At 35.5% G+C, this 26241-nt stretch overlaps 1 protein-coding gene across 1 annotated transcript in view; it reads left to right on the top strand.

Moving 5' to 3' along the window:
* Window positions 1-26241, top strand: part of DACH1 (dachshund family transcription factor 1) — a 336491-nt gene that overhangs the window by 50333 nt on the left and 259917 nt on the right. The window contains exon 4 of the mRNA XM_010003510.1: window positions 10320-10353. Within this exon, the coding sequence (XP_010001812.1) occupies window positions 10320-10353 (34 nt within the window). The remainder of the gene's footprint in view (window positions 1-10319; window positions 10354-26241) is intronic.

The following is a 26241-nucleotide window of genomic DNA, read 5'->3' as shown; positions in this document are numbered from 1 at the left end:
CAATAGGTACTATGTGGATCAGCTGAGCATTTGCTTTAAAAGAGAAGTCTTGCAACATTCAATTCAGTGCAGATTTTGCCAACAATGGATCCAGTTCTAATTATGACCAGATTGAAACTTTTGTTGTGTGAACAGTCAAATCTGAGGGGAGGCAGCTTCTTTGACCTATGCATATACCTGGGAATCTATTCTGTACAGGGTGAGACCCAGGATAGTTTACTGAATTCCTGACATAGCATTGGCAGTTGAGCGGGGGATGGTGGCTATTATCATCATAAACTTTCACCTGAGGTTATACAACGATGTCTTTCTTGCCCAGGGGTCATAGCAAAGTCGTTGTTGGGCTCTAATTAACTTATCTTTAATGATTAATTTTTGAATGCGCAAATCAAATTAATATTAACTCATTTTAGGAGAAGCATGAAATTATACATACTTTTAGTGCTGTTTGCTTTTAAAAGGCTATGGTTTAAAAAATGCAAGGAATAAACACTAGATTAAATTAAAAAAAATACTATGCTAAAACTGTTTTTAGATAGTAAAATTAGCAATACTTTCCATTAGAATGAGTGAAGTAAGCATACCTCAGAGAGGTATTTCCTTCATAAAGCAAGTATGGTGAAGGAGGGGAAGCTTAAAAAATATTTTCTTAAAGTGCGTTTACAAAATAAGCAAGAAAATTGCGCATTTATTTTAGTGTTTGTGGAAGTTTCCCTTTCTAGGTTTGCTGGTGCATTGTACATACTTTATCTCTTTCTCTCCATTTTCCTGTTTCATAATGATTTACAGGCATGTCTCAAAACTTGTATTCATACATTCATTTTCATATTCATTTGTATTTGTATTCACACATGGAATATTTTCTGTTTTATGAATGAATACTCCTGATACTTTATTCCTGAAAAGGAAAAGCATATTTGATAAAGAGATTGCAGCATGATATGTAGTCAGTAGTACTTTGACAAGTTTAGAAGAAGTAGTATTATTTCTGTCATTAAGAGATCCACAAAATTATGTTCCTGTTTAGTTGTCTACTCTGGCTGGGCATCAAAGTAATAAGAAATTCTTAGAGCGGTCCTTTTTCTGTAAACACCAAGCACAGAAATGCTTTCAATAGGAAAAAACCAAAAGCCAACAACCCACAAGAAGTCCGTGCAGAGATAATATGTAGCCTGAAAAGTACTTATGTGCTGACAGCTATCCAACAGTGTTGTCACAGCAGGAAGACATCAGTTGAAGAAACAGATAGCGACCTCAAAAAAAAAAAAGAAAAAAAAAAAAAGAAAAAAGTCTGGTCAGCACTGTGGACAGGGTTTCACAAGATTATAAATCACCCCAGGGTCGCTATGTTCCCACCATAAAGAGAGCATGGTCGTTTTATTGTAATCTAATAAGTGATGGGAGCAAAGGACAGCTCCAGTGTGTGTGCTTGAAAAAAAAATAATCTTGATTACAGTTTCAAAACTATACAGTTTCCCTTGCCATTGAAGTGCAGATTATGGGGGTTAAGGCCATTTTAGGATTGGATTACCTTTTTATAGCTGTATGTTATTCCCTTGTTCATGAATCAGAAAGTACTTAAATTAAACTGAACATTTGGGAGTAATACTAATAGGGAGTGTGGTAGTAGAAAATTAATCACTATTTAGTGTTAGATGGCTAGCCAAGTAAGTCTTTGTTTTCAAGGCTTTTTTGCTGAATGACATACCCACCGTAATGAACTGAGGAGAACTGGTATTTGGTGGTTCCTTTTATTTTTCAAAAAGTTAGTTTTTGTGGTGACTCATGTGCAAAAAAAGCAAGTTGGTAGGAATGTATTTTTAATGTCAGATTTAGTCAACTTATTCACACGTTCATTGAGGAGTTTGTTCTATATTGAGTAAGATAGCCAGAGGAAATTTTTGTTCTTATTTGTCTTTTTACTTGGGGTTACACATTTGATACATCTTAACTTGTTGGATAATAGTGTAGAGGGGCACAAATAAGAGTGAGAAATGAGTTTCTTACCTTTCTGACTTTTTATATCTTAGACTTCTGATTATTTTCCCCTTAGGTAAGTAGCATTTCTGGCACCATTTATTTTTTTCTCCTCCAGAATCATCTCAGGTGCTTGAAGCCACCTTGCCAAGCGAGTGGCTCCAGAAATGAAGAAGCACAGCAAGAATTGCCTGTCTAAACAGCTGAAAGGCTAGGGATGGCTGAAGAGGAAAATGGGTGCAGAAGCCAGTAAAATGCTTCAGCACTTCCTTGTGTTAGTGTTCACAGGCCTGTCTGCTTCCTCAGCATGATGAAACTATCAGCCTAGTGACCTGGGTTGGTGCCCCCTGCCCAGACGCTACCCCAACCCTTGCTGGTTCTGAGTAGGCCTCTTCTGTTCTTCTGCACTAAGGACAGGCAGTTGAGAGAACATGACTAGAGAAGAGAAGCCAAAGAGGCCTTAATATGCTTTCCAGACTTTCTTCCTCACACCCAGGTAACTGCAGTTCTTCGTTCCTTTTGATGACCATGTTTTCTAAACCAAAACCTGGACAGCCTCTCCTTCTTGGCTGTTCCTTTCCTTGGTATGCTTTCTTTTTAGTAAAGATGACACCAAATTTAGTTGCTTACATCTTGCAGGTAGACTTGGGAGAAGAACAGATCTCACTTCACGAGTGTAAAGAAAGGGGGTTCAGAACTTGTTTTCTCTGCAGTCTCCTCAGGCTCCACAGTTTCTTCATCTAATTCTACTTGCTCACGCAGACATCCAGATCTGTGTTAAAACCAAAAGTCCTAGTACTTAGAGTCAGGCCTGGGTTTTAATTAAAAAACCCAACCTTCTAGAACAACTTTTGAGGCAAAAACCAGGAAAAAAATGTTTCAAGGAAATGTTCTTTTTGCTGACATATTTGAAAAAACAAACAAAAATGTAGTATTTTGGTATGGCATAATATCACTGACTTTTTTTTCTGGTTTTTTTTTTCTTTTCTTTTCTTCCTGATGCACCTGTAATTCAGTGAACGTTGTTGATAGGAAACTTTGTAAGACAAAATTATCCAGATTTGAATTTGTTAGTGGTATTTTAATTTCAGATTCTTACATCCCTTATTCTGTATGTCAGGATGTACAGTAACTTCACAATGACTCCTGAGATGCACTCTGTCAGGTCTGGGCAATTTACCAAATTTTGACTTTTAGGGAAGCAGACTGGTATCATGAGAAGACCTTGCTTGCAGGTGGCTGTTCGCTTCGTAATTAATCTTGCATTTCAGACTTCCAACATTAAATGGATGGAAAGGTTTTTATTTGTTTGTTTCGCTATAGCTCACAATTCTAATTATATTTTTCACAAGTGTTCAGTGTGGTAGCATTACCAAAGGCCCAATAGTATATTAAGCACCTTCTTCATTCAGAAACCTCACCCCATTGTTCAGCTGTTCCTGCTTCCTTTCTGGAACAAAATGTGAGTATTAGTTTTCCTTGTATATTTGATGATGATAATTATGATGATAATTATTTGCATTTAGACTCATAAAGTGAACCTTTGGCCCACTCCAGCTCGCTTGTGTGTCATTGTTTCCATGTTACTCCATGATTCTCACCCCTTTCAGCTGTTAATACAGGCAACTCTCACCTTGTATCTAATAGGACTGACAGAATCTCCTACCACTGCTTTCAGTGTCATTCCTTTAATTGGAAGTGGGGCATGATTGATGGCTATGTAGGTTCTGCTTCCCTTTGGACAGAAAGCTTTTCCTGCTTGGCTTTCCCAGCACATTTTTAGTAAAGGGAATAACATCACTGGAGTAATTACTGCACCAAGTCCAACATGGTGCACAGGGTATTTGAAGTTCCCATGTTATCATATTAGATTCATGAAGCGCTGATGGTGCAGCAAAACACCACAAAAAATAAGGGGAAATGCAGTTGTGTATGTAACTTCACTTCTCTATATATCCATTCAGCTGCCTAAGATCCTCCAAAGTTTTAGTCAAGTTCAGTTTTTGTTTTGTCCAGTTGAAGGATTTGCAAGGTGTCCCCTCCAGCCCCCAATGGCTAAATAAATAAATAAATGAGTGAATTTTTATCACTGTGTTACAGAGAATTGAGTTGATCAGACATCCTGTATTTAGCCAAAAGCAGGATGTGTCAGGATTCACGAAAAATAGTTTCAGGATTCATGAGATGTTGTAGTGGAGAGAAACATCTTCCTATCCTGCTTCAGATAACAACAGTGCTAGTTCCCACATAAGTCAAGCTATACTTGTTATTATTAGAAGAAAGGAATTAGTTGTTTTACATACGATGTTTTACTACTTGCAAAATTACTCATGCTCTCAGTGCAAATGCTGGGGTGATTTTTTTGTTGCTGTTGTTGAAGACATAGGGTAGATTGGTTAAGGTAGAGAAACAAATGTAGTTGCTTTGATTTATCACTTGTGACATGAGCATGTACTATGCCGTTCTCCTGGAAACAAAATGGTTGCACCTGAGGACAGTGATATAAACACTACTTTGATTATTTGAAACAAACCATTAGGCTTTGATGAAAGAACCATTACTTTAGTAGACCTTGTACAGAGAGTGCGCTTGGAGATAATGGATGAGCAGCCTACAAATTGCTTGCTTAGAATTTAAAGAAGTCACGTGTTTGTTTGAACTTCATGGCATAAACAGATCCCTAACATGAGCAAGACAAGCTAATGGTATACTCACGATGTAGTTGAAAAACACTCTTGCAAACTTTATCTGCAATACTTTAAATGCAATACTTTAAACTTGCAAACTTTATCTGCAATACTTTAAATGCTGCATTTTAGAGTGCTCACTGAAAAAAATCAATTGGATGTGAAGCTGTAGTGTATATGATGGTTTTATATAGTGATGTATACAGTCTATACATTTGTATATACATGTATTTGTATACTACATATTGTATTAAAACAGCAAGTTTGAACTTAAATATTTGCTGCATGTTTCCATAATGAAAACGTATATTTTTGGTGCATCACACAACTGAAATAGTTATACAAGGTGTCAAATTTGAGTCTATTTAACAAAGAAAGTCCCAAATATATATAGAATATTTGTGTTCTGTGGTAAATTTTGTTTGCTATCTCTTAAATGATTACCTGGAAAGTTGCTTCTTTAATTCCATGTGTGATGCCTTAGGTAGAGCTGTTTTTTGTGGGTGTTCCTGTGCTGTAAAATAGCTCCCCTTTTACTTCTGGATCCTGATCACCCACTTCACCACTCTTTGTGTCTTTTTTGGGGGATAAGCCAGCTACGTGCCTCTGAAACAAAATGTAAGTATAGTTCTGCTGATACTCCACTCCAGGACAAGACAGCACTAGGTTTGTTTATTTCCACTTCAAAAAAATCCTTCAATACTGTCCCAGAAAACTGTACTTTCTTGTACTCCACTGTGGTCTCATTCTATTTCCTAGATACACGATGCATAGCATACATATCAGCCATGATCTGGAGATGGAGAACATTTCTCAAACATCCCACCAATGGGACCTGCACTTGCAAGTGTCCAGAATATTTTGATGAGCAGTAGTGGAAACTGGTTCATCCCAATTTACAGCTACATTGTGGAACTCTCCATCCGAACTACTAACCAGTGACCCTTGACTTGATAGTCAAGCACCTGTTTTTAAGATGTTATTCACTTTGTTATATACAAGTTAAAAACTGGTTAGATGAAGCAAACTGTAGAAGTTCCTCTGTTGCACCACTGTTACGAAAGAAGTATATAGGAGGGCTGTGCCACATGGGTGTTTCTGCACTGCAGATACCGAAATCTAAGTGGAAGGAGAGCAGACCATTTGTAACTACAGTGTGAGTGAGAAAGCTTAAAATTGCACAATAAATTCACAGGCCCTTGCTATTTGTAGCAGTTATATGAGGGGGACATTGGGGCAGCACTGCAAATTTCTGCAAAATAATCTTTATCTGCTCATACTTACCAAGTGAATATTATTAACTAATTAATTACACTATCAGTAAAAGTTCCAGGCTGGAGGCTCCCCTTTAGTGTTCCTCTAAATAATAGTCTAGCCTTAACTGCTGTTGGAGATGGAAAGATAAAAAACCCCAACATATATTGAGAAGATAACTCTAAACCCATGTGACAGCCAAGGACACACAGAGCTGAATGATTTACCTTTGCATTACGTTAGTCATGTCCCAGGATCCTGTTTCATGTGACAAGTCAACAAGCAGTAAAAAATACAACACTTGAATATCTGACTGTTTTCATGTTTAATTTCAGGAACAGAATAAGTACTCGTTACTATATATAGAACATGATGTAGTGGTTACAGAATACTGAGGACTGTACAGAATAGTAGGCTGTATTCTCATATTCTGTATACTGCTTGATAGAAGAATATGAGCTCTCTTTTTTTCAGTTCCATAGATAGCTTCTTGATTTATTAAAATGTTTTGCCAGGGTATCAACAGAAGCTTGGTACCATAGTGAAAAGCCCCTTCGTGTTGTGTACTTTGAAATGGTTGCATTATCCTACAAACCTGTAAAATGTTCAGTATTTAGACATAAAAATCTTAAGCAGGTTACATTTTGTGAAACAAATATTTATCCTACTTAACTATTTTGAACTTTTTATAGGCATATTAAGTGACATAATACCTTTACATGATTGTCCTTTAACAACTTTATTGTCTTCTGAACTAGATGTATTTAGCTACCATTCCCTTGCTCAGGCTTTTTGTGCTTGATCTCATAGATTTTATTAGAGGCAATGAATTGAGAGCAAACTTTCATCTGCTATGGATACATCCTCTTAACCATATTACAACTGTAATACACCCCACGAACTACTTCTGGCCTGGTTAAGGACGCATTACGAAGCTGATGTATGGCTTTTTAATTGTAGTAAGTACATTTATTGGTAGCTTATGTTAATTTAAATATTTATTTTTAAAATGCTGTTAAATATACAGCTGGTAAATCAGGGAGTTTTATAAATAGTTTTACAGAAATGCATACGAAATTGTAGACCAGTAAAATCACTCAGTAATTTACTAATCCAAAAATTCAGGTGTTTTGTTTTGTTTTGTTTTAAATCGTATTTCTTAGCCTGAATTCACACTAGCAATTTGTGGTTCATTGAATTAGTTGTTTTCTCTTTCATGGGCAACAGAATTGTATTCTGTAAATTTTGTTTCATTCTCTGCTATATGATTAGTCTAGTATTGATAATGAGATCCGTTTATTCCAAAGCAAAATGCTATGTACATAAGAAGAAATGACAGAGAAGTAGATTTGCCTCTTATTCCTGCTCAGTTTAAATAAGTTAATCACTTTTCTTTTTATGAGATCTTTCATGGCTTGATAGCCCTCTGAAGTTCCATTGCGAGCTTTTAGTATCACTATGTGCATGCTGCTTGGATATCAGGGGGTTTTGTTAACTGATGAGAAGCTTTTTTTCCAATTCAGTTTTCTTGCAGTGACCCATAATATTTTCTCTTATGAAGTTTGTGAACTCTCCTCAAATAAGAATTCTACAATGGTGACAGATTTAAGCAGGTTTTCAAGATAAGTTTTGTTTTTACAGGTTGAAAAAATAAGTGTCTGTTTTAATCAGAATAAAGAATTCTAGTTGTGCTTTGCTCAGGAAATGGAGAAAAAAAGTAAGCTAAACATGGCAGTAATGAGGCTAGCTCTTTCAAATGTTTTTAATTTCAATTAATTAGAAGATATTTAGGTGCTTCTGAACTGAATATGCCCAAAGAAATAATGTATTATTTTCACACATAAGAGATTTTATGTATGTATGTATGTATGTATGTATGTATGTATGTATGTATGTATGTATGTATGTATGTATGTATGTATGTATGTATGTATGTATGTATGTATGTATGTATGTATGTATGTATGTATGTATGTATGTATGTATGTATGTATGTATGTATGTATGTATGTATGTATGTATGTATGTATGTATGTATGTATGTATGTATGTATGTATGTATGTATGTATGTATGTATGTGAATTAAAGCAATCCTGCAGTTGCATGCATACTTAACTTGAGTCAGAAACTTTCTTATCTTTCTTTAGGGGCTGCAAGATGAGGTAGCAGGATGGGATATTCACTTAACTAACTTCTCTCTTTCTTATCATTTTGAGACAGACACTTAAGATCTTTGCTGAGTTACTCTCGCTTGTTCATTTGGATGGTTGTCCTGCAAAAATTCTAAGTAGTATGTGGCTTTGTTTCCTGTTGTCAAATACTGTCTGAGGTAGGATTCATGAGGCCAGATTTAGTTTTCTGCTATTCAGACACCAGTATTTGAGCTTGCTACCTTTGTAGTGAGTGGAAAGAAGCAGGTGCTTCTTGGGCTACGATTCACTTGACCTATTTGAGATGATCACCGAAGGATGAGATGATTGGTGCCTGGAATTGCCTGTTTCTCTCCATCGGATGGAAAACACAGCAAGGCAGGCTAGCATAGATACAGATGTGTACAACAGGTCAGGTATTTCCCATTTCTTGGATACAATGTTAACCAATATTGCAGCTCCAGTCAGATAAGACCATTATTTGGAGTAGCTTGTTCATTCTGCAAGGAGAGCAAGAACCATTCGGAGTCTTCTGTTAAGAAATGCTATCTTCTGCTTGCTTCTGCTTGGAAAATAAGGTTGAAAATAATAAACTGATGTAATCTTACTGAAAAATGTCATGCGAGGAGACCATTAGCCATATAATCTCCAGAAAAAGTTCTTCTGGAGGAGCTTACCCTCTCCTACCCCCAAAGTGTGGTGTCTAAAATGACAGGCTCATTTCAGATTCAGCTGTGATTGAGCACATGCCAATTTTTACATGCTTTACATAACTAAAATAGCACTGTCTTTAGAAATCTGTATATTAGGGAAATGAGCTCTAATCAGCGAAAGCTTTTTTCATAAGTGGATATATTCATATAATTTTTACTTTTTTTCAAACATGCAGCACTTAAAATTATATTAGGAAACTTACAGAATTATTGCTACATGGCTCATAGAAGCATATAGGAAGTAATGGAAATGATAATTCTGTTATTTTCCCTAATAGATAACCACTGATATTATATCAGTTGCACAATCATTCTTGGTCTAAAACATCTGCCTTTCATCTGAGTAATATTTTTAAAGATGAAAGAAAATAAGCTTCCCTAAGGTTTACAGATACATGATGCTGGTGTTAGGTTTGGTGGTTTTCCTTTTTATTTGCTTAGAGTAGAAGGACTAAAAATGATTACCCCAGATTAATTTAGGTGCAAATAATAAGCAGAAAGTTAAACTTTGAGTTTCTTATTAAGAAATGCCTGTCTGTTACTGGCATACTCGGCAAGCTAGAATGTAGTGTTTTTCATACTGAGCACCTGAAAAGCAAAACTGCTAAAACATGCAGAACTTGGAAAATCACATTTGTTACAACTCTCACTCTTGGAATAGAATTGCACCACTGCCCCTACCCAAAATACAGTTTATAGGGAAAAACTGAGTAAAGATGTGGACTTAGTGCTGCTGGGCTTTTTCAAAACCTAATTTTGAAATAAATATTTTTTAGAGATCAACTGACAGCAAGCAGAACTGCCTCTGGTGATTGAAAATGTAGTAAGAATGAATGAATTTTTGCATTTCTTTAGTTTGACTATGTATTCCTGCTACTGCATAGGAGAAAGATAAACTGAATTAGCAGATCTTTTGGATTTCATAGCTGGGTTAAATGGTGTTCAGAAGTCTAGCACTGCAGACCCATTAAGTCTTGAGCATTGCATGGGCAATTCATACAACAGATTTTCACTTTATGTTTCTCTGTGATTGTCTCTTCAGCTTTTTAGTTTCTGTGCTGCTCTTTGTAGATGATGGGTGATGCTTTAGAAGGATTTATAATGAAAGGCATGTGTATCCATGGTCATTTGACCACATGCAGAGTTGTGCTATGTAATGGAAGGCAGATAAATATACACATTGTACCATTAATTAGAATATGACACAAGCAAACTGTGTCCAGCATGAAATAATTAAGAATACATAGAAGGAGATAAATAACATCACTTACATGGCTTTGATACTGTAAGAGTCATGAGGGCATGTTTTTTACTCTTGGAACCTAAAGATTCAAGTGGATCCTGGAAAACAAACAAACAAAAAAAATCAGTATGCTAATATCATTCTTCACACAGAATATCCAGCTGGGTGGTCAAGCTGTCATGTTCAGCCCTGACTAGCCTTTTTTGTATCCCACCATCACTTAGGAAGCATCTGGAAGTAATATTTCTCCTGTTGCTTTTGTCTGCTAATAGGAATTGTTAGCTAGATTATGATGAATATGAATAATTGTGATACACTGAACCGTAAAGTGGTCAAATTTACATTCTAGATCATGAGGTAAAAGCACAAGTGAGTAGCTTTGCTAAGCATACAAACAAGCAACAGGTACCATCTACCATGTAGATACTTGCATAGAATAGTTCTTTGGTAGATCATACTGGAAGCCCCAAAGAAGGGATTCATCTGCAGGTGAGGTGTGTAAAAAAGGAATACACACTTTTAATCTGCTCCCGATGTGATAATCTAAAATAGATCAGATGAATTATGGCTTATAAGTTCCTGTTCCTCTCAGTTGAGAGTAAGGAATTATTTGCTCAGGTGGAGATGCTTGAGTCCTCTGTATTAAGTCAGGTGAATATGATTAATATAATTTATGATGCAAGCATGCTTCAAAGAATAGAGTAAAGGATTCAGTGCTTCATGCAGTTTGAAAACTTACCCCAAAGTTTTGGGATGAGGAGCCCTCCACAGAGTAGATCTCTACTGGTGCACTATAGTGCTCACAGTGGTTAAGATTCAGTAGAATTAACATCGAATGTAATAAAGGCTGTATAGTAAAAACTAAATTGGTGAGTGGTGTTAAAGTGCATCAGCAGTTTGAACACAGACATTCTTTTAAATGCAATATGTCTAGTGCTTTTTTCTTTTATAGATACTGTTGACACTTTGGAAATGCATTATTTCACGCAAAGGGTGTCTATAAATGAGTGAATATGGTACAGTACATCAAATTAAAGAGTTACTTTAGATAAGGTGATAATACTGACTAATGATATGCAGCGTTCCAGCAGTTTTGTTTCAGATGAAATCCAGATCTGAGAATGTTTCAAAGTCCAAAAAATCCTGTCTCTGCCACTTGAACAGTCTTGCTCTAAGGTATACGTGGACATTAGCATAAAGGTTGCACATGTTATACAAAGTGTAATTACAGAAGCTTTGATCCCTCAAATGTCAACTAGCTTGCTAAGTGTCATAACAAAGTGTCAAGCATCTGGTATACAGTTAATTTGTAGTCATTAACTGCATATTGTTGATGTGACAGTTTGTTAGCAAAGCAAGCTTGACAGTTTGCATTTTGTTATTGATTGACACCTACAGACCTCCCTACCCGTTTAGTTTACATGACTTATGAGGGTCTCTTAGGTTGCACTTTTACTTCTAACTAATTAAGTTAGTTAGTTGGTCCAATATGTTAAGAACAATGGATGTATGCAGGGAGTCCAAGACCCCTAATTCCATAGCAAGAGAGTTTGATTGCATGAATCTGAGTCTGTCTTCGTTGGGTTAGCAATCAGTTTTGCAAATGTGCTTTTCTTTGGATATTATTGATAATCTGTAGCTTGCATTGACATATATAATCAAACCCACCTATTTACATTTACACAAAGAGCAGTTACGATCAAGTTTGCTTTATCTTCCAATGTGATTTACAAAAGAGCCTGAAGGACTACCTTTCCACAGTTCCATTTTGTACTATGCAGCATAAGTGTATTTTTGGTTTGTATAGCTTGTTAAATATTCAGTAGCTTTCTGCATTATTTTGAAAGCTGGAATTAATTAAAATAATTAAACTGCTTTTTGGTTTTGGTTCCAATTTCCTTTTCCCCCATATGATATGAAGCCAATCTATCAACAAACTGAGCATGCTAATGAGCAGCAATAAATATTACGCAACTATTCTTATATCCAGAAAGGAATTTGTGTATGTTTTTTATAATGGTGATGAAAGTGGGTTATAAAAGAAGTAATATAAGGAATACTGACTCAAAGTAGTTAGATGTTTTGATGTTTTTCAGGCCCATTCCACAAATTTCTGAATGTTGTTTTCTAAATTAATTCAAATTGTACAGGCTGCACTTTGAAAGTTTGTGCTTGTTACTAAGGCCTTACGGAAGGCCTTACTTATTGATTCACTTTATTTATCAGTCTTCAGATGTTGAATCTATGACCCACTCCACAAGAAGTGGACTGGATTACATTTCTTTCAGAGCTTGCAACCTTTGCTTAGGCTCATGCTGACATAGTATCAGAAGGTAGAGATAGAAGGCTTTGATCAGTTGCATAAGTTATGCACACTCTAGTCCACACTCTGCTTTGGGCTCTAGTAGCAGGAATACCATGAGTACTAACAGATTCAGTGCTGAAGTGCTTAAATGCAAATGAATTTATATTATGACTTAATTTAATAAAAAATCTAGCACTTTCCCTGTACAGAAGAAAAAAATAGTGCTAATTTACTCATATTTGGAATACTAGAGTGTGGTCCAGGTTTCAATTTGAGTATCTGCTCTCAGTTGCTGTGCTGCTGTTCCTACCCTGGAGGCTGTTCCACTTGTTGCTGGTTCCGCCTCTGAAGCCTCTCAAAATGTATCACAAGGGTCAGCAAAACAGCGTCCTTAGTGACTGCCTTTTATCAGAAACAGCGTGGCAGTCATGTCCTATAAGGGGAAACTCCTTGAGGGGGCCTGTCTAAATAAGAAGCTACATTTTGGAATGCACTTTAGCTCAGTATTTAACAGGGCATAAGTATAATGCTTGGGGGACAGTTTTGTAGCTGCTGTAATTCAACATACCTTTGTTGCAGTCTGTGGACCTATTACAGTTTGCACCAACAGAGAATCTGTACTCATTTTTAATATAGGCATGCTGAGCACCTCTTTCTGTGGGTGATTACTTCTGCTTTGTCAGAAAAGTTACCATTTTCCATTCCTTGATATTTATAGTAATTTAGTTCAGAAAGTTACCATTGCTGGTGGTTAGTTATGTCAAATACATTAAATAAATTAATAGCTTTTTAGATTACATTTGAAAGTAGGTGTTTGAAATTTCCTGTCCTAGCGAAAGGAAAAACTGAACTTTTTGTAGAAATGGTTGAATTAAAACTTTTTTTTTAAGGAACAAATAGTGCATTTATGTACTCTTTTGTATATTTAGAGGAGACGTGAACTTTTCCTTATTTATGGTGACAATTTATACTGTTCAGAAAGCTTATTCCTAGGTGCTTTTAGGTTGGTACTTCTTAAGCTCTTTTTAAACACTTTTGTCCATTATGTTACATATATTTGCTTGTTTCTCCCTCAGACCTCATTTCTCACAAGATGTGTGTTCAAGTGCTAGGCTTGGTAAGGCATGTGGGTAAAGGTATTCTTTCCAGTGGAAATACTTGACACTGGCTAAACAAAAGGACATGAGAGGACCTAAAAAGAAGAATGACTTTGGCTGCCCAACAGCTGTTTTGCTTTTCATTTCCCCTTATGCAAATGGTATGCAGAAATTGTCCAAACTCCAGAACTTCCAACACCATTATTTTCAAACTGTTCAGTGAAAAAAAAAATAAATCTTCACTTGTATTATTTTCCACTTAAAAGAAAACTAACAAAGCAAAACAAACAAACAAACAAAATCCCCAGGAGGCAGAGGAACCTGAAAATTGTGGCAGGTTATACTAAAACTTCTTATTGGACTTGTCCAAGACATATCCCATTGGGCAATAAATATAATTAATCCTTCTTCTTGGAGAAAATCGGGTCCCTGCTTGATAAATACGTAGTACAGAAATCCTGCTAGCAGACGTGAAAGATGAGATGGGCACTTTCCTAGATTACTTTCTAGAAGAGCTGGTTCATGTTACCTCTTATGCGAAGGAGACCTACCCAGAAGATAAATGTCCTCTTTGGGGAATGCTTCCTTCAGTAGGTACCTCAACACTGAATTGAATAGTGACAAGTAATCAAGAAGGAAAATAATCAGTCACATTTACGTCAGGTTCAGATTCCTTGACGTGAGCATCAAGCAAACACTGGTAACTTTGCTGACAGTAAGCATAATTGGGCATATATACTGAAGTCCCTAAAACAAATTACTTCATTAAAGTTTTGCTGTTTCTTGTTTCAAGATAAAGTGAGTCCAAGAAGCCCCATCAAGCAGAACTCAGAGGGCCAATCATTGGAAAGTGTCCCTTAAGGAGAAGGAGGTGGGGATCCAGATTTATTGCTGCTGTATATGAAGTTGCATTTTAAATTAAATATCTTAATTTAAAATAGCAGTGAGGACAAAGAATTGGCTTGAATTTTGGCAGTTTTAACTAGGACTAGAAGCTAAGTTTTGACCTTAGACCTAGTCTCAGATCGTGAGGACTACTTAAACTTGAGTTGTCTAATTGTAACCTTTTAAAAAATTATTTCATTTGCACAATACATACACACCCATGCTTCTGCCAAGAAAAAGTTACCCTTTCCTAGTCAGATCTAGCAATAATGAAGATGCTGGTGCTTATTACTGGGCATATACCTTCAATAAGATAATCTTTGAAACCTCTTCTCAGGAATGCTTTTGAAACCTTCAAAACTTCCTTTTCTGGGGGCCACTTCAGGTGTAGTGTTTATTTGACACCAGATAATTAATACATGATTTTGCAATCTACATTCTCTTTCACCCCTTCCAAATCCTGTCTTCTGCTCCATATCAGGCCGAGATGCCTCTCCTCCCTATGTCAAGAGAAAAAATATTAAATTATCTCCACTTAATGCCAAACCAAGGGAGGCACAATAGATAAATTGTATGCAATGACTCCATTTCCCACCATTATATGAGGTATACTTCTCATTCCTGAAAACCAGGGGAAAGGAATTTCTCATGCTGTTGTTAGTTGGACCACCATTAACAGAAGCCAAGTTTGTAAATGTGGATTATAGTACTGAACTTCAATGAATTATCCTCTTATAATTGATCCAGCTATGGATAATGTAAAATCCAAAATGTTTAGGTCCTATGGTAGTATCAGTGCAAACTTTTGTTTGCTCAAGTCTATGAGGTGTGATTACAATCAGGCATCTGCTGTTTACAAAGAAAAAGGTAGTTTAGTTATTTTAATATTGAACTGATGAAATTTGTCAATTTTATAAGGAATCTGGAGATATTTTAGAGTCCATTGGGAAGGTCTGCATTAAGCCCTAAGTCTCTTCCTAAAGAAGATTAATGCAATTATATGCCAGGTTGTTTCTTCACTGTGTACCATTTTTGTCTTCTTTCCCTCAACACTTCCTGAAAAAGGAAGTGAGTCCTGATGAACTGGTTAGCACAGACTAAAGCCTCCTTGTGTATCCACCTCTGGATGGCAGATAAAGATAATTGACTGAAACACAGTTTATGATGTAGATGTATAAGGTGTCTACTGGCTTCTTTAAGAGAGGTTACAAAATGGATTTCGCAGATAAAAGGCTAGAATTTCATCTAGCATACTTGGATATGTACTTATTGACTAAAAGGAGCCCTATTCATAGACTCATAGGATCCTAGAATGCTTTAGGTTGGAAGGGACCTTAAAGATCATGAACCCTCCGGCTTGGGCAGGGATACCTTCCACTAGACCAGGTTGCTTGAACACTTCCAGGGAGGAGGAGTCCACAGCTTCTCTGGGCAGCCAGTTCCAGTGTCTCACCACTGCCATTTTAAGGTAAAACAGCTGAGAATTTGGCGTAAAGTTATGAACATAACATTGAAAAGTATGTAATTCTTCTTTCCATCACATTCTTGTTTTTTTTCTTTTGACCATAGTGGTTATTCATGAATATTTTCTTCCAGTTGCCTGTTGGCTTAACTGTTTGAAGTGCTATCCCATAAGTGTTTTTTTTTCTTCTGTAAATTAGAAAATAATAAATTCTGAGCTTGCTTATCAAAAGGTTTCCTGCAACATGGCTTGCTGTAGAAAGAAAACAAAACAAAGCCAACAAAAAACCGTCTCTAGTTTCTGGTTGCATTTGTTTTTTGTCACATTTTTTATTCGTATGCTTACCTTTGAAGTATTTTAACTTTCTCACTAATCAAATGTGGATTATCAGAAAGTCATTCACAAATCAAAATGACTAGGAGAGAATTTATATTTTGTTAAAACATGGCTAATATTCCACTTAGTTTTTCCTTCTGACTAAATTTAGAACATACAGACTGTATTCAACAGGCTATTCTGCAGAATCCTTCTGGATGTGGTAGGAAGGCTGATTTGTATGCATGAACTCTCATTCATGTGTTTGTGCTAGCTTTAAGTAGCAACACAGCTTTTAATTGTGAGGTTTAAAGTTCTGCAATTAAAATTTACCCTTTCTACTGAGAGGACTGAGTGATAGTTTTTTTATTTACTTTAGACAGTTTAGACAAATTATATTTAAAAGCACATAAAGATGCAAGATGCATTTCCTGACTATAAGGTCAATATGTCTTAGACACATTTCCTGAAAGTTTTACTTTGAATAGATAATGATTTTTTTATACTTTTTATTGCAGAGAACATGCTAAGATGCTACAAAGAATTTTCCTGTCAATCTTAGAAACCATGACTAAAGGACCTTGAAGAGTTTAGTAAATAAATTTTCCATCATGTAGAGTTATGTCAGTAGCATTCTTTTATTAGAAATCTAAAAGCCAACTATGTACAAAACACTCAAAGGGTTTTTTCATACTTATAAAGTAGATAAATGAAATTTAAGGGGTATGGTTATATGATCAAGGCATCTTGAGGTAGATAAGGTAAAGTTCATACTTAAGAGTTTTGTAAATGATGTGTAATGAGAAAACAAAGGAACGACTACAGTGTTAACTGTTTTTAAATTTTGTTAAGTGTATGTTAACTGCAGCTGCAAAAAATAAAGTACCTCCTTAAATTGGTTGTAGAATTACATTAAGTTCATGCATCTGCTTACCATTGCACAGGCTATTGGATATCACTTGATTTATATCTGCTTCATTGTATCTTTCAGAAACTTCTCCAACCTTGATTTGAGAAGTTCTGTTAAAAGTATTGGCCCAATCTGTGACAATTTTAACACTAATAAAAGAATTGTTGTCTGAATTATGGATTCTGTTTTCTGTCGGGTTTTTTGTTTGTTCGTTTAAAGGGGTATTAAACTGTTTGCCAGCTGGAAAAAAGTTCCTACTTTGTTTTTCCTGTCTTTCTGTCCTATTCACACCATTGTTATTTCTAGATGTCCTCACTGTGGACTGTTGCATAACTCAGTTCAGACTTTCAGTCCCTGCCCCAAGGAGTCCTTGGTTTAAAGTATTAAGGAAAGACAACAGATGAATGCTGCCATATGGAGTATATGCAAATGAGATAATATTGATCAACATGATAAGCATGCTGCGACTCTTAAACTATATGTAAACCTTTTTTACACTTTTCAAGCAACTTCCTCATGTTCCTATTTCAAGCCTTCTACCAAGTATATAAGCTTCATGGTCACAACTGTAATAATATTAACAAAAACGTTGATAAAGAACCTTCAAGCTATCAAGAATAATTCAGATTATATATATATATAAAAATCAGATGTAGATTTCCTGAAAAGTATATACTTAAAATTGTATAGTTTTACATAGCACTGAAAAAACAATATTACATTAATTTTGTCTGAACAGTATATGATTTTAAGGCACCTGTTCTTTTATTCTTAAAAAATGCTAGTACTCCAGCGATCAAAGAACTGAACACAGATGTGTTGCATATGTTTGCAATATGCATGACCTTTTTTTGTGTTATAAAAATTAAATTCAAAATTTTAGGTGATTACTACAAATCAAGAAGAAAATAAGGTATAAAACAAACAGTAGAGGTTTTGAAGAATCCATAATCTCACCTGAAAAAAACAGGATTTAGACTGTTAGAGTAAAAAATATCCCTTTGATTTAATAATTTAGTGAAACTGTATGTTTTACAATAGCAGTATTTACTAACACGGTATGTTTGATTCTAAATATATACAAATTTTATTCTGGTTGGATCTGAGAAGGTGACATGAGTGTGGAATAGAAGATGAATGCGTATAGAATTCACTTCTCATTCATCTAGGTTACTCTTATCTTAAGGTTTAAATGTGTCCTACTGCAGCAGCAGACAATGTTGCTTTCCATGTTGTTTTCCAGATAGGACCTTACTATTTTTAGGAGACTAGTAATCATCCTTAACTTAGCTTACATGCACAGAATGGTGATTTGGCACATCATTCCTCTCATTTATATTGCTTTTAAGCATGAAAGCATGCAGATTCTACCAGGATGAGGCAGCTCTGGCCTTGCAGAGTTTGGTATCTCTTCTCTCTTACAGTTATTCAGTGTCCATGGGAAATGAGTTGGTAATTCTGGCGCAATATTTAGTAGTTCTTCTGACACCAAGACTGCCTCAGTTCCAGAAGTAAATTGAGGAGTGAGCGGGCACAGGATTAAATTCCATTTTATTTCTTGGTGAAAGTAGAAGTGGGATTTGAACCTTTTTTCATGACGGCTGATGTTGTCTTTGACTTCAATCTTGGTTTCACAAAATGTAATCTGAAATGATGGGACAGCTTTTGGCATAGTCTTAGACTAAACCCAACCTTTCAGCTTCCTTTTATTGCTGAAAAATAGCTTTTACTAGAATGTGCTTTGCTTTTCTTCCTTCTCTAGCCAAAGCATGGGAGAATGAAGAGGGTGTTTGGGAGAGCAGGGTTGGAAGTGGAATACAAATAGATCAAGTCTCTCTGTGGGATTAGTGCAGTGATGAACTGGTGCCTTCTTTCCTTCAGTAGAAGAAAAGCTGCTTTACAAGTGTTACGCTAATGTAAGTGTTAATGTTTTCTTAGGAGTCTGGAAAGGAGCTCTGCTTGAGGCTATCAGAAGAAATAAAAGATCTTTAATAGGAGAAGTAGGGGAAAACATTAAAAAATTCAAGTGTATTAAATCAGAAAGAATTTCTGTATTGAAAAAAAATCTCAGTACTAACACTCCTAAATTTTTAGAAGCACATTCAGGAGATTTAAAAGTGTTGCTTGGATAAAGCAGTTCAGATACTTAGCAAGGAGTTATTTTTCATTACTGTTGTGACTTTAACCTCTGATAAATGGAAGTAATCATCTGTTCTTATTTATTGCATTTCTGAAAATATTAGGTGTGGGTTTTTTAATATGGCAGTTAGGCAATAAAGTTGCTTTACAGGATACCAAAAGATCATTCAGTGAAAATACTACACATGGTTTATATTGAAGTTCCTCATTGTTCAAAATTCAATTTTCCTCCACCCTTGCACATTATGTTGATGGTGTTGACTTTAAGGGGTATATTTTCAAAGTCTTTTCTTCAGGATTTATAGCTAAATAACTCCCATTAATTTTAATGGTAAATGTGTGGCTAAATCCTGTGTACTGTTTTTGAAAAATGTGTCCCTAAGGTTATTGTTTTACACACTTCTGTGTAGATCCAGCTATCAAAGTTTATATTTTTCAGCTGTTTTATATAATACACACATGAAAGTGTAACATATATAATAATGTTAAGCAGATTTTGGTCTAAAGATACCAGCTTTACAAAAAAACCCTGTTTATATATATATTTTTCAAAAAGATAAAGCAATATAAATTGCAGTCAGAAGTTTCACTGTGTATATTTAATGCAAATGAAATTTACTGCTGTTTTGTTTGGTATTCTTATCTTGGTTCTGTAAATATATGTTCAGTTAGGCAGTTCCCTCTTATGCTTCCCATTATCTGCAAATTCAACAATAACTAACCTTTGAAATAACAAATTCTGCTATTTTTCATTAAAATGTGAAGAGTTAATTATGTATTTTATTCTATTCACAATAATATTTGTAATGTTTCTGTGTTAATCTTAGGTCTCATTATTCACAAATGCCTGTGGCATCTTTGAGTTATTAGGGCCTTCTTTTGTGGTATAAACACGCTTTCCTCCTGCAATGGACAGCTGTGTGGCTTGTACTAAAATAAAAATCAGTCTTCTTTTCCTCCACAGAAGTAGAAAATATGCACAAAATATAGTATCATAATTTTGTGCAGTTACTATGTGGTGTTTTTTTACTTCTCAGTAATAATTAATTCAGTGTTTGGAGATTTTCAGCAGATAATCGGAAACTAGCAAGGCAAACATTATATGTTGCTTTAGCTGACTGTATATTAACTATTTTGTTGCAATTAAAAAAAAAAAAAAAAAGGAAAAAAGTTCAGGAAACTGAATAAATGAGATAATCTAATTGGCCCAAAGTACACTATAATGGTTAAAAAGTATGTTCTTGTAAAAATAAGTAAATGAATTAGAAACCGAATTTCAGTTCCTTTTGGAATAAAAATTATAGCAAATGGGAAGTGGAAGAAATGATGGTAGATATTTACTAAAAACCACAGACAATATGAAAGGATTAAAATGCTTTAATCAGACAGAAAAAAAGGCTTTGGCTACTTGATTAGGGCTGATTTCCACCATCTGCTTATACTTACTGAGGATCTAGCCCTGACTGAACACTAATTTGTGCACTTCCTAGAAATTGAAATCTCTCAGCAAGCAAATTAACAAGAGCAGGGATTCAGCAATAATGGAGCTCCTCGGCTTTTGTTTCCCTCTGACAGATGGACAGGGTGCGCTCAAATTGAATTCAGCTTTAATTGCATTGTGCCATTTAAAATTTTATCTGCTCCACAGATTTTGTTTACAGGTTTCAGGATTCCAAACCTTTGGAAATTTTTTCAGCCCTGGGTGAAATAAAGAGCACTGTAATTCTGTGTGACTAGTAGGTGTTCATTACCGCTCTTTGCCCTAAAGGGTGGCTTGCTGAAAAAAGGCAAAGAATTCTATTTTCAAGGCTTAAATTGATGGGTGGAGAAGTACAATTTTTCTCACTGTAGATGCTCTTATGGAGTATCTATTAATAAACAGAAATATTGTTAAAAGCTGGGCCAGAAAATAAGATGTGTTGGATCTGCTTTGATTTTCTCTTTTTATTAAGGCATCACAAACTTTTCTCAGCTGTGAAGTCTATTGCCTAGAGTTATAAAGTTTTGTGCTTTAAAGATAAATTTTTACCAAATAAATAATGACATTGTAAAACTTTCTGCCTTTTTCCTGGCTGAAGGCTGGTCTGATTGAAGAGGCTAATGAGAACCTGTTCCTTTTGGGTGAGGTGTGAAATATGACTAAATATTTTACTTGGGTTCTAAACATTCCTGTGACGCCAACGTTGGAGGGATGCTTTTGTAACAAAATTGCTTGTCAGTGTGTGAGCTCTTCTTCATAAATCTGTGGCTTGGCTGATACTGAACTGAGGCTCTTCTGGTTTGTGAACCAGAGATTGGAGAGTCTGAGTCAACCATGATACTGATTTGTATTTCTGCTTCAGCAAAGGCTGAAGGCTCCACATTGCTCCCTGGGATCCAAGTTTCATATTCTGACACACTTTATGTTAATGCTCTCCTATTTATGCAGCAAGGATTGCTGGATGATGATGGGAAGTACTGGAAACTCATCTTGCTGCTTTGTACAGAAGTGCAGGAGTGTTCCATGAGCCTACAAGCTGGTTGTTCCAGAACTAAATTCTTGGCTGTGAGAAATACTACAGTTTCCATATGAACCAGTGGGACACATTAAAAATGTGCTCTATGAGTTAAATTTTGTAGTCATTAAAATTTTGAAGTATGAGAGGAAGGGAAAAGCTAACTTACGCTTTCTTTGCATTGCAGAATATTTATTTTCAATTAAAACAATTTTTTACTTTTTTTTTTTTTTTAAAAAAAAAACCCCAACAACCCAGAAATCCACAAAAATACATTATTTTTAAATCAGTTATTTGCATTTATGGATGATAACCAAACTATACATCTGTTCAAACAGGTTGCAACAGGGAAAGCTTAAACAAACAAACAAACAAAAATAAGCAAAAAAAAAAAAAGTGACAGTCATGGCAAAAGGGGAGATTTTGTACAAACTTACTACATACAACCTCATATACTAGGACAAGTCTACAATGTTAAGCTTCCTTCCATTAGCCTGGAAGGTCAGATGTGAACAAACCCGATATTGATAGAGATTACCACTTGATGCTGCTTGGTTTGGATGCAGTTACTTTGGGTTGCCAGCTCCTTTGAGCACATCTTTGTGAGGATTTTTAAAGAACAGTGTCAAACCTGGAACCCTTATTGCAGTGGTGGCCCTCCAGTTGTTTCATTCAGCAGCTACACGTATTGAGAGTCTCAGGGAGATTTGGCAGGGAATTGCCCTGGCAAGTTCAAAAGCAAAATCCTACTGATTTCAGTGAAGCCAGGATTTGGTCCATGAGCTACTGATACTTGTTCTGGTTTTGGCATCTGATAGCAATCTCAGATACATTTTGTGATCCTTCAAAGGCACTGAATTTTCTTATTTAAAAAATAAGAGAAAGCATGACAAAAAGATGGAGCGAGTAACAAGCAACTGACATTGCTTCCCTTGAGCATTTCTAAAGGTTTGAACTAAGAATTTTAAAATACTATTTTAATAACTTTTTATATTTTTCCAATCTCTTGTGAGTTGTGTTAGTAAAATCTTGAGAAATACTCTTAAGGAATGAACATTCTTATCTGGTTGTGACCTGTATGGAATTCTTCAAGGCAGTTTACTGTGGCTTTCCTGCTGTAGAGTGCTTAACAAATGTTGTGATGGAATATAATTATTTTTGAATTTTTCATTAATATTTTGTACTACAGTAGCACTTGAAAGCACTAGTCAGGTACTTGGACTGTATTGTCAGGGGATACAGGGATTGGCTGCTTTTCTTTTGAAGATACAGTGAAGGTAGTATGAAGTAATAGAAGTTGACTTTGAGGCTTGGAACATGAGAGGTATTAAGGAACCTTAACAGAGATGGTTTCTTCACACACAAAGTTTCCTAGGATTTCCTCACTCTGCATGGCTTCAGTCCATTATGTTCTGCTTAGCAATAAAAACCCAAGTTGCTAAAAGTGTGAAAATATCATATGTCTGAGGTAAGAAAAACCCTAGGGTAGATCCAAGTACTTTCTGCTGTATAGCAATTGGGAACTGATGAATTCTTCTTTTGCCAGATTCAGGAATGAAGGAGTCAATTGCAGTTTTGCCATTGTCATCAGTGGGAACAGGATCATGCCTATTCTGCTTTAATCAGTTATGATGAGAGGGATTTATAGGTAGGAAGTATATACATGACCGTTTCCAGCTCAGTGAGTTTACACTTAGAGCTATAAGATTTCTGGCTAATTCCCTGGAGTCCTTCCATCACATTTCTTCTTCTAGGTCAGCTGCATTAGATTCTGTGGGATTTTAAGTAGGATGACTAAATACCCCCCTATGGTGGCTTAATTGTTCCTAAAACAAGATGGATTTCATTTATTAGCTTGAGTTTTTGAAGAGAACCATGGAGGTGTTAGTACTGCTATTGGAGTCTACTATATGCTAAGGACCTATGTTGCCAGTTTTTTTGAGACACTGTTAGACCTCTCCCATTTCAAACAATTGGAATCCAATTGCTGATCTGGTTTGGTCTCTTGTCTCTATGCATCAAGTAGGTGAGATTTGGTGATATGTGGGTTCTAGGATAAATATCTACAGTAAGTTGCCTTCTAATGCCTTAGTTTACCAAGAAATAGCACAAAATCCTTTCTCTGCCTCAAAGTGGAAAGAAATCCAGCTAAAAAAATATAACTGTATTTAGGTGTATCCATTACATCCACAAATACTCAACTTTAACTTTAGTTAAGATTAAAGATTTAGATAAAAGATTTACCTTTATTAAAAGGCTTATCAATAAAAATGTGTTTGATTTATGGAGTGACATCTGAAACATAGTGTGATATGTGATGGTGTTTGTTTTACCCTAAAAAAGAATTTAGCATCACTAGGCTAGTAGTGAATGCCCTGATTCCTGTCACAGGTTATTCTTGGGCATAAAGCAATAAATAATTTTGCGTGACATGGATGGCTCAGTATGAAGAACAGTCAGTTTTATTACTGATCAGTTGTCTGATGTGTATTCCTGAGAGGTGAGTTGACGTGGGTTTGAACTTTCTCAAGTGAAGGACCTAAACCCTTTCATCACATTGCCTAGATAAATTTCCAGATCTATTAAACATTTCACAGAAGGTGGTTTTGGGGGAAGTTAAAGGGGAAAAAACCCAAAACCTGCAGTGGTGAACCTTGCAAGGAATTTAAGCCACGTAATGTGTGTTAGGTGTTCTCCTAGTGCCAGTTTGGTTGACATCTTTAGACAATGAGGTGTCCAGTTTATAATCCCAGTTGTCTTTCCAACTGGGATGTTAAAAAGTCTGGGATGAGTCTTTAACATATACATGTGTAAGAAATTGGTAAAAATAAAATAATAAAGCGTAGGAACTTAGAAGACTAGTTTCTGTTTTAGAGAAATGTTCAGTTTAACAGCTTTTGAATTTACATTGGAATTCTGTCTAAATTGCATCACAGGTTTTGAGTCAAATGACTTGATAGGTTCTTAAATGCATTTCTTTTCAAGATGAATACTGTAGTGATTGTCAGAAGCCTGGTTCTATTAAAAATATTCCTAATATAAGAGTAGTTTTGAAATTCTTTTATTTTCTTGTGGTACTTTTTTTCTAAACAGGAATACAAAGGAAGTATTGTCTATATCAGTTAAGGTGATTTTGAAATTATAATTAAGAGTAACTATGTCTTATATGCTGACATTTTTTCTCACCCCTCTATTGAAAAGATTGATTATATTGAATTAAAGTTACTCAATGGCTGCTAGTTGTGGGTTTTTTCACTTAAAAAACAACCTTGAAAGTATTTTTAGTTCCTTTTTAAACAGTGGCATGTGTTGTTTTCTCTGCCCAAAAGTTTCTACATCTTGAAATCAAAGTAGATATTTCTAATGTCACTCATTTTAACCACAAACATTTGCTTTTATCATGTTGTTAGTCTTGGTCACTTGCAGTTAATTAAGATTTCAGACATCGAGTTGCCAATCAACATACTAAATGTACCTCTCTCTTCTGTTTTCACAAGCAGGCACCAGGAGATTCAACACAGTAGTTGATAGCTGGTATGTGATATCTGTCTCCTGGTTTATAGCCTGGTACAATAATGTCATTGCCCCATGTGGCAAATGGTGTAAGCTATTGTAAAACTGTTTGTCTATGTGATTAAGACATTGCAGCAGTGTGCAGCACCAGCCAATTACTTTTTTAATTTAATTATAGCAGAAAAAAAGAGAATAGCATAATAGAAATTCTTGTCATAGGGAATATGTAAAATGTAAATTGAAGAGCCATGAAAATTTCATGCATTGGCAGGCTGATTTGTTCTTATTTTCAACTTGTTATGAAGACTGAGTTTCTTAAATGCAATAAAACAAGACATAGCAGTGTTTAGTAATTACTTAGTTCTACATCAAAATAATTATATACAGTATGTGTTTGCAATCCACTCTGCTGCGTATGAATGTAAAAATGAACACTTCAGGGCCCATATCAATTTTGTCTTTTAGACAGTGTAAATAAAGCTGAATCTTCAACTTTCAAATTAAAACTGATAACCTTGGGCAATCAGGGCTTTTATAAAGAAGGGGAAAAAAAAACTTTAGCTTGCCTCAGAACAGGTTGTGTCTCTGGAATGCTTCTGGGACTAAAGAGATCAATTAAGTGTGTATAAACAAACAGTTGGAAAAAAGCTACTAAAACAACAGAGGAGAAAGCTCTCTATTGGGCTCCAGGGGCCTGGGGGAGCGAAGTTTCATTAACTGGATCTGAAGTCCTATGGCCTTCTATAAACAGGCATTAATTAAAGAATGTAAAAAATAAAGTTTCAGACCTTGCAATATGTTAATGATCATATGATTCAGGGCCTGGGAAGGAGAGGAGCAGCAGAGGTCATAAAATAAGCATGAAGCATTTAATATGAGTGCTTGGCAGGGATTTCTGCAAATTAGTTGGTTATTTGCTGGTCCAAAGCAAATTAAGGTGATTTTGCTTCACTTGCTAATTTTTTATGTGCATGCTTGGCAAAATGTTTTTCACAAATGGATGAAGGTTATTGTTAATGGCATAATGAGAAATATTAACATATTTAAATAAACCACTGTATTCTGACATAGGCCAAAAGCGCTCACTTTTACATG

This window comes from Chaetura pelagica, unplaced genomic scaffold, assembly GCF_000747805.2.
Source record: "Chaetura pelagica isolate M959 unplaced genomic scaffold, ChaPel_1.0 scaffold106, whole genome shotgun sequence".
Classification (NCBI taxonomy): Eukaryota; Metazoa; Chordata; class Aves; order Apodiformes; family Apodidae; genus Chaetura; species Chaetura pelagica.
This window is presented reverse-complemented; position numbering and strand designations above follow the sequence as displayed.